The sequence below is a fragment of the Syngnathoides biaculeatus genome, chromosome 2 (genome assembly GCF_019802595.1).
Source record: "Syngnathoides biaculeatus isolate LvHL_M chromosome 2, ASM1980259v1, whole genome shotgun sequence".
Taxonomy (NCBI): domain Eukaryota; kingdom Metazoa; phylum Chordata; class Actinopteri; order Syngnathiformes; family Syngnathidae; genus Syngnathoides; species Syngnathoides biaculeatus.
In genome coordinates this window covers 23,502,639-23,514,967 of record NC_084641.1, presented here as the reverse complement: position 1 = coordinate 23,514,967, position 12,329 = coordinate 23,502,639, and the positions used below count along the sequence as shown (strand labels likewise).

The 12,329-nt window shown below is 44.7% G+C and overlaps 1 protein-coding gene across 7 annotated transcripts in view; it reads right to left on the bottom strand.

Annotated features, from left to right (window-relative positions):
* Positions 1 to 12,329, bottom strand: part of LOC133512410 (myelin transcription factor 1-like) — a 141,466-nt gene that overhangs the window by 5,163 nt on the left and 123,974 nt on the right. For 6 of the 7 annotated variants that reach the window (XM_061842019.1, XM_061842027.1, XM_061842035.1 and 3 more), the window contains 7 exons: positions 9,904 to 10,058; positions 8,839 to 8,901; positions 6,197 to 6,259; positions 5,749 to 5,829; positions 5,019 to 5,240; positions 3,365 to 3,456; positions 3,140 to 3,243 (listed from right to left, as the gene is read on the bottom strand). In XM_061842019.1, coding sequence (XP_061698003.1) covers positions 3,140 to 3,243; positions 3,365 to 3,456; positions 5,019 to 5,240; positions 5,749 to 5,829; positions 6,197 to 6,259; positions 8,839 to 8,901; positions 9,904 to 10,058 — 780 coding nt within the window. The remainder of the gene's footprint in view (positions 1 to 3,139; positions 3,244 to 3,364; positions 3,457 to 5,018; positions 5,241 to 5,748; positions 5,830 to 6,196; positions 6,260 to 8,838; positions 8,902 to 9,903; positions 10,059 to 12,329) is intronic. The other variant, XM_061842065.1, reaches the window with a different exon arrangement.

The following is a 12,329-nucleotide window of genomic DNA, read 5'->3' as shown; positions in this document are numbered from 1 at the left end:
TGCTCCTTCGTGTTAGCCAAAATGCCGGCTTGTTGCATTGCTGGATATTGCTCCAACACTCGGGAGGATGGATTTACCCTTCATAAGTTTCCGAGAAACCCGGTTCGTCGTGAAAAATGGATTGCACGGGTGCAAAGGATGAGAGCTTCGTGGGTTCCAAATGACAGGTAAGTGGGTATACAGCTACTAAAAAAATAATAGTTTGGGGCAGACCCCGTAGTCGGTCCCTCATAACGTAACAAAATATCCAGGTATGTTATGACAGGTGTGCTAAATGTCCCGATATGTGCATGGCACGGCTTCCGCGTGGGGCTCGTCGGCGAAGGCTGCCACGTCAGCTCGCGGAAGACTGTGGCTATGAACAACGCTGCCGGAAATGGGACACTCAGCCGCGTGCGACGACAACGCCGTAAAGCGACCTGGCTCGGCGCCGTGATAAGCCACCTCGGCACCGAAAATGAGCCACCCCGGCCGAGGCGCCGCGTCTGTCGGTCTCGTGGCTGAGTGCGCCATTGCCGGCACAGTAATTCATAGCCGCCGCCATCGATGAACAACACCACCGATCATTGTCGCCGACAACGCCGTGTGGCGGCCCGGCTCAGTACCGCGATGAGCCACCCCAGCTCGGCGCCGCGGTGAGTGACCTCGGTGCCACCCCGGCCAAAGCCGTGATCGGCTCGTCGCACCTGGGCCGCGGCGTTGTGATTGCTCGTGGCTGAGTACGCTACATACTGTCATACTGTCGGGGGAGTCTGTTGTGAGTTAGAAGTGATCCGCATATCATCTAAATATGGCTCGAAACAAAAGGGTAATATTGCCCCGGATGCTTAACTTGATTGTGAGATGTTCTCTTCTTAAAAAGGAGCTTTCGTGTCAGAAGGGGCGTGTTCCTCTCCCACAGTTGGGGCCACAGCGTGTTTTCAATGGCGAATGTCCGGGGTGATGTCACGGACAGTAAATACAGCCAATGTGGCTACCACTTGGATGTCGAATGAGACTTCGGCAACTTTGCAGACGGATGACGCGCTCTCCCCTGATATTTATTTTTTCGTGTAGACATTGAAGTGAACAATGTTATATGTATTTTTCATTACAATATCTATTTTTGAATGTTTATAGGATGACACTTGACCTTTAACCTTTGCATGTGAACTTAATTTGATTGTCTCTAAAATTTTGAATGGACCCAACACTTTTTGACACTTCGGTGTTTTTTGCACATGCTTTTCTTTTAAAATGCACTGCTTGTTAAATTCACAACAGGTGTTAATTTTCCACAAAGAATATCCACTTCTATGCCTTTCTGTGACTCCTCCAGTCTGGTTGCCAGCCAATCGCAGGGCACATGGACACAAACAACAGTCACACTCACAATCACACCTAGGGGCAATTTAGAGTGTCCAATTAATGTTGCATGTTTTTGTTTCCGGTGTTTTTTTTTGGGGATGTGGGAGGAAATCGGAGTGCCCGAAGAAAACCCAATCAGGTACGTGGAGAACACGCAAACTCCACAGGCAGGTCTGGGATTGAACCTGGGAACTCAGAACTGTGAGGCCAACGCTTTACCAGCAGAGCCACCGTGCCGCCCAAATATTTACAGATGGTCAAATTAGGTTCACCTCCAAAGGTTATCGTGCATTTTATGGTCACTCTGTATGTATCTTCAAATTGGACAACCCAAAGGTAAACACAATTTGCAATTGTGCAAACATGTATGAGAAAAATATACCTGAAACGCAGAAGCTCAGTTCAGCTCAGTTAATTAATAGCTTTGGACTTTGGAGTTGTCGTTACATTACTCCCCCCGCAACAACAAAAAAAAGAAAAGAAAAAGAATCAATAAAATGAACAAGGAGGTTTAAGGGATGACCATAAGATTATAGACTGGATGTTATGTGAACAAAGCAGATTCCACTCAAAATGCAGTGAAATATTGCTCAAACAGCTTTTGTTATTTTAGACTAATAATATTACAGTGGTGATGGCACGGTGCCGCAGCTGGATAGTGTTGGCCTCACAGTTAGGAGGTCCCGGGTTCAATCCCGGACCCGCCTGTGTGGAGTTTGCATGCTGTGCCCATGCCTGCATGGGTTTCCTCCGGGCACTCCGGTTTCCTCCCACATCCCCAAAACATGAAACATTAACTGGACACTCTAAATTGCCCCTAGGTGTGATTGTCTCTATGTGCCCTGCAATTGGCTGGCGACCAGTTCAGAGTGTACATCGCCTCCTGCCCGTTGACAGCTGGGATAGGCTTCAGCGCCCCCCGCGACCCTCGTGAGGATAAGTGGCAAAGGTAATGGATGGATGGAATATTACAGTAACTTATATATAACTTATAACATATAACTATAACTTATAACTTGTAACTTTTCACACATGAGATTTAGGAGTGTTGAAACGTTATTTAAAAACATGCCTTGCGTCCCACAATGGCTTGTGTTTATCTTGGAGGTTCTGTCGCATCCATCCATCCATCCATTTTCTGAGCTGCTTATCCTCACAAAGGTCGCATGAGTGCTAGAGCCTATCCGAGCTCTCATCGGGCAGGAGGCGGGGTACCCCCTGGACTGGTTGCCAGCCACTCGCAAGGCACACAGAGGCAAACAACAGTCGCACTCACAATCACACCAATGGGCAATTAATGCATAGTTTGGGGATGTGGGAGGAAACCGGAGAGCCTGGAGAAAACCCACGCGGGCACGAGGAGAATATGCAAACTCCAGGCGGGGCTGGGATTGAACCCCGGTCCTCAGAACTGTGAGGCCAACACTCTAACCACGTGTCACAGTGCCGCCTCTGTCATATTCAATCTCTCTCTTTTTTTTTTTTTTTTTAACTCTAATTAAATACAATGTAGATGAGTGTGGCGGTCACTTGAAAATTTTAATACAATATCCGTATACAACTCAATTGAAACCTGCTCAAGACTTGTAATGGCCTACAGATGCCACACGATGGAGGCAAAGCGCTTCTCTTTTTTTAGACAAAGCCACGGAGTGAATAAAGGAAGTTCTTCCCCTCAGTTCAACGCTGACAACGAGATGTCAATACAAAAATATGCTTCCCCGCATTTATGGTAGCCACAGCCCTATGAATGTTATGACCGAGATGATAGTTGAACCACTGAGACACACACCTGAGTTTGCAGGTTGACTACATCTGCCTCCATTTCGTTGTTGGACTCGTTGAGATCATTAATCTCTTTGTTGAGCTGCTTGATGTCCTCATCATTGTCCAGAACTAAACGAAAAGAAAAATGGGGTCAGTTTGGAGTTACTTACAGCGGTGCGTTTGCTTAAAAATATTTTGACACGCACACAAGCACACACATTTGATGAGAGGGTTTGTCAAGATGTCTTACCATCACTGGCTCTGAACTTGGTACTCAAATAGTCCTCAGTGGGAAACTTGTTTTTTTTCTTGGCATACAACGCCCTGGGGCATCCTGAGAGGCTGCACAAAACACACAGTTACACACATCATAACGTGTACGTACACCGTTCCTTGCAGTGTACTACACACTCACACTGCTATAAAATGATTTGACAGTGTAAAGAAAGCCGAGGAAAAGACATTCCAATAATAATGAAAAAAAATACATTCTCCTTCACTTCCGACATTCACTCAGAAACTCAACTCGTTCTTACTTGAGTCTGAATGTTTGCTTTGTTAACGTACAATTATATATCTATATTATTATTATTATTACTATATTATTACGACTATATGTCATAACATATAGTTAAACTGTTGTAATTAACAAAGTACCGTAATTTCCGGCCTATAAGCCGCGACTTTTTTCAACCCTGCAGTTTATGCGGTGATGCGGCTAATTTGTGCATTTTTTTCTAACGTACTATTATATATCTATATTATTATTATTATTATTATTAATATATTATTACTACTATCTGTTATATCATATACCTAAACTGTTGCAATGAACAATGTACCTTAATTTCCAGCCTACATTCCGCAACTTTTTTTCAACCCTTCGGTTTATGCGGTGATGCGGCTAAATTGTGCATTTTTTCTAACGTACTATTATATATCTATATTATTATTATTATTATTATTAATATATTATTACTACTATATGTCATATATCGCTTAACTGTTGTAATGAACAAAGTACCATAATTTCCGGGCTATTAACCCCGACTTTTTTCAACCCTGCCGTTTATGCGGTGATGCGGCTAATTTGTGCATTTTTTTCTAACGTACTGTTATATATCTATATTATTATTATTATTATTAACATATTATTACTACTATATGTCATATCATATACCAAAACTGTTGTAATGAACAAAATGCCTTAATTTCCGGCCTATAATCTAAAACTTTTTCCAGCCCTGCAGTTTATGCGGTGATGCGGCTAAATTATGCATTTTTTTCTAATGTACTATTATATATCTATATTATTATTATTACTATATTAATACTACTATATGTCATATCACATAGCTTAACTGTTGTAATGAACAAAGTACCATAATTTCCGGCCTATAAACCCCGACTTTTTTCAACCCTGCGGTTTATCCGGTGATGCGGCTAATGTGTGCATTTTTTTTCTAACGATCGCAAGGGAGCGCTCTAGCGGAAAAGGTAAGAGTGAGTCCGGTGGAATATATGTGCCAAGGAGGTGACTTTTACCGGTCCGGCCCTGTTAGCGCTAAGCTAGTGTGTTACTGCCGTGTCTCAGTGATTTTTACCAGTTTGTTTTTTTTTTTAACCGGCCCTGTTAGCACAGCTCTAGCGTTAGCACAGCGCTAGCATTAGCGCGGCGCTAGCGTTAAACTCTCTGCGTACCGTTTTTGTTTGTAAATATCTCGTGTTTCAATGTGGGTTTCAATGTGGGCACTCGCGGCTTTTACACAGCTGCGGCGTATGCATGTACCAAATGGTTTTTCCTTTACAAATGTACTGGGTGAGGCTTATAACCAGCTGCGCTCTGTTGGCACGAATTATAGCAATGTCTCATAAGGAGGATCGACTTTTTGATTATAACTCACCTGCGGTGTGTGAGGAAGCTGCCGTTGGCGTGCCCTGAGCCGTCGCATCCCGGCGTCGGACACGTCGGCCCCTCGGTCTTGAAGGCCTTCCAGTTGAAGGGGGTCCCGTTCAGTAGGCCCTCCTTCTGCCTGCGGGCCGCAAGCGGACACCCGTAGGCGCTGCGATGCGTGGCGTACTTCCCGCTGATGTGTCCCAGACTGTCGCAGCCCGGCACCGGACATCTGCTGGAAGCAAATTGGAGCAATAGGGAAGACGTCCAGAGAGGGTGAGAGAGAAAGTAGGACAGAGGTGGGGAGAGAGTTGAAAGGAGAAGAGTGAGAAAGGACAAAGGTTGGAGAAGGAGAATCAAAGAAGATTACCCGAAGAAGAGATTCAAGTCACAAACACTCTCCTCAGGCCCCCCGCCCCCAAAGAAATCTTTCTCGGGTTCACACTTTTCCATGACATCATGCAAACAATAACACTACTGGAGAGATGAGCTACTCGTCGTCATGTTGACATTACGGTTTTGGAGCTCATGGATTCCATATGTATTGACAATGTGCTCTACATTACTCGACTTTGACAGTCACTATGTGCAGCTCAATGTCTTTCCCCGCGAGTCGGGGCCTGACGCGTGGACAGGTCGCTACCTCGGCGTATGATTCACAGCGACTTTCCTCGCTCTCCCTTCACTGCATTTTACGTTCAGCCTTGCTAAAAGCAGACATTAAGGCTTTCTTTACGAACTTTAAAAGCTCCGAGTCCTCCTGGTTGTCCTTGGTAGGAGTTTTAATTCCACTTTTCTTGGCACGCGGGCACCCAGAGAGACTGAAAACAGAAAGTACGGAGGTTGATAACATAAAGGTGGAGAAAGGGCTGGTCAAGTGATTTCTTGAGAAAGAGAGAGAACATATGCAAGGAAGGATATTATTACAGAGGTTCTTCAATCCAAATCACAAAACCAATTCAACTTAAAGGCCAAACATGGACGAAATCATAGAATTGCAGTCATGCGTGTGTGCATGTGAGTGTGTGTGTGTTGGTGTGTGTAGTCCCTGTCTAATTCTGCCATGAACTGTCACTGAGCCTCTCTGACTGACTGTGTGCGTGCGGAATAATGTTTGTGCAAGTGGTTGCAGCGAGTGCCTTTGTTTGGTTGGTTGGTTGGTTGTTTGTTTGTTTGTTTGCGTGTTACCTTCTATGAGAGGCGTAGTTTCCTGTGATGTGACCTGAGCCGTCACATCCCGGGGTGGGACATCTACAGTGGGGATATGACAATGTTTGACATTAGCCAGAAAATCATGATGATGATGATGATGATGTTGAGAGAAAGTCTTTGATTGTAAAACTGTTTTCCAGTGTATGGACTGCACATCTATGGAATCCCCCACTTTTGGGGGTTTTCTTTCAGTCCTTTTGCTCATCTAAAGCGACACCAATTGGAATCAAAGCAAGAATAGCCCAAGCCCAGATTGAACAGAGGCAGCAGCAAACGACAAAAAAGGTCGAGCGGAATCAAAGCTGTGTGTCGTTGTTGTCGAGGAGCAGTGCTGTGAGAAGACAGTGAAGGTGTAGCGCAGACATACTTGAGTTCAGGGGTGTGTGCCGCCATGAGGGACCGGAGGCTCTTATCAGCAAGAGGACACCCAGACAAACTGAAGGGAGGGTTGGGGGGGGGGGAGGGGAGGAGAGCGAGTGAAGGACAGGCAGAAGAAGAGGATGAAGACAGAGGAGGAGGTAGCGAGGGGGGAAAAAAAGACGTGAGTGAAGGGGAATCGAGATTGCAAGCCATACCAAGGTCATTTAGGAAAAAGGGGGACAGACGGCAAAAGCAGTACATCACTGACGCATTTCTTTGCCTCTTTTGGTACACGACATTATCACCTCCGGCGTGACGGCTCGAACCACATTCCAATTTGTGCTTTCAATTCACGAGCAGAGCGGACAGCGGCAAAATCTCCTGCGCGTTTTTGATTTTTATCTTCATCTTTAACGCCGAACAGTGACCGAGTGAAAACGTTAATGTTTATAAAAAAACCCGGTTGTTTTTGTCACACGAGTTTAGGGGCACCAATTAAAATCTACGGCCTGACAGGTAACGCATGTGGTGTCCTTTTAGACAGCGACCACGACGTGATTGCTGGCCCTATGAAGGGCAGCCAAAAAATACATATAAAATTGTTATTAGCAGAGAGCGCTGTAGTTTCCCTCATATTTCGTCTAGCCTGGTGGTTCACAAACTTTTCACACTTGGCTCCTGAAGTAGCACCGTTACGACCGACATTAAAATGCAGAAATGCAGTCGGTCCGTGTTCATCAAAAGCAAGGCAGCGGATTCATTCCTATTCATTACTGCAAGTCACGCTGACATTATGCAGTTTGAACACAAACGCTGTGCTTTAAGAAACCAAAAAATCCTGTTCAAAATGGACTGCGCAAACATGATGTTGAAGCAAAATTACACTTCATTTTTCTATTAAAATTAACAGTTTAAGATTAACACGCGTTGTTCTTAAAAATTGACTTCAGCTGATCAGCATTTAAAATGTACTGTATTTGTTGCATAAAAACGTTTGTGTCAAGTCAAGAAAAATGTACTGTAACAGATTTTTAAAAAGTCTAAACAGGCTATATTTGTTGTTTAATTTTAGTTATTCTTTCACACACCACTTGGGGGACCTCACATACCACTAGTGCAGGGGCGTCAAACTCATTTTTGTCTCGGGCCACATTTTACTTAAAGTTCCCCTCAGTGGGCCGTTACGACTGTGAAACCATAAAAATCGTGAACCACCTCATCCTATCCATCCATCCATTCATTCATTTTCTTCGCCGCTTATCCTCACGAGGGTCGCAGGGAGTGCTGGAGCCTATCCCAGCTGTCAACGGGAAGGACGCGGGGCACGACCTGAACTGATCGCCAGCCAATCGCAGAGGACATTGAGACAAACAGCCGAACTCACAATCACACCTAGGGGCAATTTAGAGTGTCCAATTAATGTTGCATGTTTTTGGAATGTGGGAGGAAACCCACGCAGGCACGGGGAGAACATGCAAACTCCACACAGGCGGGGCTGGGGTTGAACCCGGAACCTCAGAATTGTGAGACCAACTCTTTACAAGCTGATCCCGACCGTGCCACCCATCATCATATTTACATATGAAATTTGTGAGCTCGTTTTGGAATCAGAAATCGAGAGTTGATGGGTTTTTCAACTATTGTTATTTGGTAACACAAAAATGCTTGTAATAGCGCCACGTTATCATTTATGACAGGGGTCACCAACCCGGTGCCCGCGGGCGAATGGTAGCCTGCGAGGACCAGATAAGGCGCCCGCGAGGTATGTTCTAAAAATACCATAGGCCACAAATTGCTACTATTATTTGTGCTTTAAATTCTGAATTCGACTTGCTTACGTGAATTAAAATGTTAAAATACCTGTAATGTCATTTACTACAATAAATTAAAACGAAAATATTTTATGTAGGTGTAATGAACTGAGTCTGAAATTTGTCGCAAACAGGTCACTTAGCCCTTCATACGATCTGTGGTCACGAAGTAGCTCTCAGGCTCAAAAAGGTTGCTGAGCCCCGATTTATGATATGGCAATTTGAAATTTTGCTACAGATTTGAACAAAAATCATGAAAGTTGATACATATGGTTTGCCTTCGCGGGCCACATAAAATCACACGGCGGGCCAGATCTGGGCCCCGGGCCCCGTGTTTGACACCTGTGCACTAGCAGTACTCGTGCCACATTGAGCATCAGCGGTGCTCTGGTGCTGTAGGCGCCCCACCCATTGCAAAGTGTGCGCGCACAGTCCACTAACTCATACCTGCGATGAGATGCATAGTTCCCTGTAATGTGGCCACTGCCATCACAACCGGGTGTTGGGCACCTGGAAAGAAACCAAGAAAAACGGGACTCTTTAAAAACACAACACAAACACACAGTGTCAGATCCTGAAGTCATATGACTACTGTCTCTGCAGCCTCATATGGAGACCACCTAAACCGGGGGTCGATCGCGACGGTGTGCCGAGAAAATGTTATTTTTAACTTTAGCTCACCACGCATGTGCAAACAACGACAGTACAGGAATACACACTGTCAGTGAGTGCCCCCCCCCCCCCCCATTTTAAGCTCTCACTTAAGAAATCTTGACAAACATGAGTGTGGATGCTGGCGCAAAGAAAAAAAAAAACATATCACTTTCCTACGGAATGGGAGGCGGACAATTTTTTTCGTAATGTCATTTTCGAAATACGTTTGCCTCATCTGCCAGTGTAGTGAAACGTGTCGCGGCATTTCCGAACCGTTTATGGAAAATACGACGCCGACTTTCCGCCGAAAAGCACGCTGAGAATGGGAAAAGAGAACGAACTAAAATCCCAATTGCCGCACACACACACACGTCTCAGATTGTGAGAGTTTCTCACTGCAGTTGGACGAATCCACCGACGTAAGTGACACAGGTGTGTATTTTCGTTCGTGTGCTGTTTAGTGATCGTCAACATGAGCTCAGATAGTTACAAAAAATGTTTAGTTAATTATGTTGTGTAATATTGGCTCATGGGTCAAGATCACACCCTGTGGCGACCCCTAACGGGAAAAGCCGAAAGGAAAAGAAGAAGAAGAAGAAGAATATTGGCCCATGCGGTTGGTTATGCAAGGCACACAAACATACATTTACACAAAGAATCCTCAATATACTTTAAATAAATGTGTTTTGCCTTTTTGTAGTGGGTAGATCTTTGTGACTTGGTCATTCTAAAAAAAAAAAAAAAAAAAAAAAAAACAACTCAGCCCCCCCCCCCCCACTCGTCAATCGGGAGAGCCCGTATGCTTGAGAAGTAGATCTTGGGGTAAAAAAAAGTCCAGCTTGCTGTCTTGCTACTTACGAGAGCAACTCCTTCTTGCTGTCCTTGGGTTGGAACTTGACCTTGAAGCTCGGGGTTGTGACTTCTCCAGGGTACTTCTTGTCCTCCATTAAGTCCTGAATCATGTCACTGTCCTCTGGGTCAGATGACACATATGACTGTGCAGTATGATCCAGCTGCAAAACATAGAAATCTAATTTCGTGGGACAGTACGTCACTTCAGTCATCCTTTGGCTTGGACAAGTTTCGATCATGCTTGCGACAAGAGGGGCCTTCCTTTTCCCAGGACAGTTTTCTATGAGTGTACCTGGAAGGCCGCAAAAATCCAGGGAAAGGGGCCAGCAGAAACGTTGGGAAAAACCATGTACCGTATTTTCCGCACTATAAGGCGCACCTAAAAGCCTTTAATTTTCTCAAAAGCCGACGGTGCGCCTTATAATCTGGTGCGCCTTATATATGGGTCAATATTGAGCATTTAGTGGAGCTCCATCTAATGGGTGCATAACGTAACCCCAGCCTCTACTGTAGCATCTATTTTATGCGGCTTATAATGCGGTGCGCGTTATATAAGAAAAATGTTTTAAAATAGGCCATCCCTCATAGTGCGGAAAATACGGTACTTGAGGAGTGGAGTGAATAAACTCTCCTTTTTGGTCAAATTCATTGGGAGTCCATCAGATCATTAAAAATCCAATTATGATGCCAGTTGCACATCAGCTGCAGAGATGACATTGGTCAATACTGAAATGACAACATGACACAATTTGACGGATGCTTGTTGATGAATGACGAGCTTTTTTAACAAAAAAATTGTGGAAATGTTGTCAAGTTCTGATAAAACTGATGTGATTGATCGGCTCATGCTAAGCTCTTCGGGGTCTGACATTGTTCATGTCAGTGATGGCAATCACTTCTCACTTTCAACACATTTGAGTCTCGTATTCAGAGGATGCTGTTTTTTCCCCCCCACATTTTGATTCACCAACATTTGGATACGACTGGCCACATGGATTTGTGGGATTTACAGTGAAGAAAATAAGTATTTGAACACCCTGCTATATTGCAAGTTCTCCCACTTAGAAATCATGGAGGGGTCTGAAATTTTCATCGTTTGCGGAAGTCCACTGTGAGAGAGAGAATCTAAAAAGAAAAACCCAGAAATCACAATGTATGATATTTTTAATGATTTATTTGTGTGATGCAGCTGCAAATAAGTATCTGAACGCCTGAGAAAACCAATGTTAATATTTGGTGCAGTAGCCCTTGTTTGCAATTACAGAGGTCAAATGTTTCCTGTAGTTGTTCACCAGGTTTGCACACATTGCAGGAGGGATTTTGGCCCACTCCTCTACGCAGATCTTCTCTAGATCAGACAGGTTTCTAGGCTGTCGCTGGGAAACACGGAGTTTCAGCTCCCTCCAAAGATTTTCTATTGGCTTTAGGTCTGGAGACTGGCTAGGCCACACCAGAACCTTGAAATGCTTCTTACAGAGCCACTCCTTGGTTTTCCTGGCTGTGTGCTTCGGGTCACTGACCCAGCCACGACCCATCTTCAATGCTCTGGCTGAGGGAAAGAGGTTCTTCCTCAAAATCTCACAATACTTGGCTGCAGTCATCCTCTCCTTAATATCGTGCAATCGTCCTGTCCCATGTGCTGAAAAACACCCTCAAAGCATGATGCTACCTCCCCCATGCTTCACAGTAGGGATGGTGTTCTTGGGATGGAACTCATCATTTGTCTTCCTCCAAACACAGTTAGTGGAATTATGACCAAAAAGTTCCACAAAACCTTCTCCCATGACTCCTCTGTATCATCCAAATTGTCATTGGCAAACTTAAGACGGACCTTGACATGTGCTGGTTTAAGCAGGGAAACCTTCCGCGCCATGCATGATTTCAAACCATGACGTCTTCGTGTATTACCAACAGTCATCTTGGAAATGGTGGTCCCAGCTCTTTTCAGCTGATTGACCAAGTCCTGTCGTGTAGTCCTGGGCTGAATCCTCACCTTTCTAAGGACCACTGAGACTAGGTGATGTCTGGCACGGGGCTCCACTCCGATTGAGATTGACCGGCATGTTTAGCTTCTTCCATTTTACAATGATTGATCCAACAGTGGACCTTTTTTCACCAAGCTGCTTGGCAATTTCTCCGTAGACCTAACCAGCCGTGTGGAGTTGTGCAATTTTGTCTCTGGTGTCTTTGGACAGCTCTTTGGTCTTGGCCATGTGGCAAGTTTGAGTCTTACTGATTGTATGGGGTGGACAGGTGTCTTTATGCAGCTAACGACCTCACACAGGAGCATCTGATTCAGGATCATACATGTCGTGGAGGTGGACTTTTAAAGGCGGACTAACAGGTCTTTGAGGGTCAGAATTCTAGCTGATAGACAGGTGTTCAAATACTTATTTGCGGCTGTATCACACAAATAAATCATTAAAAAATTC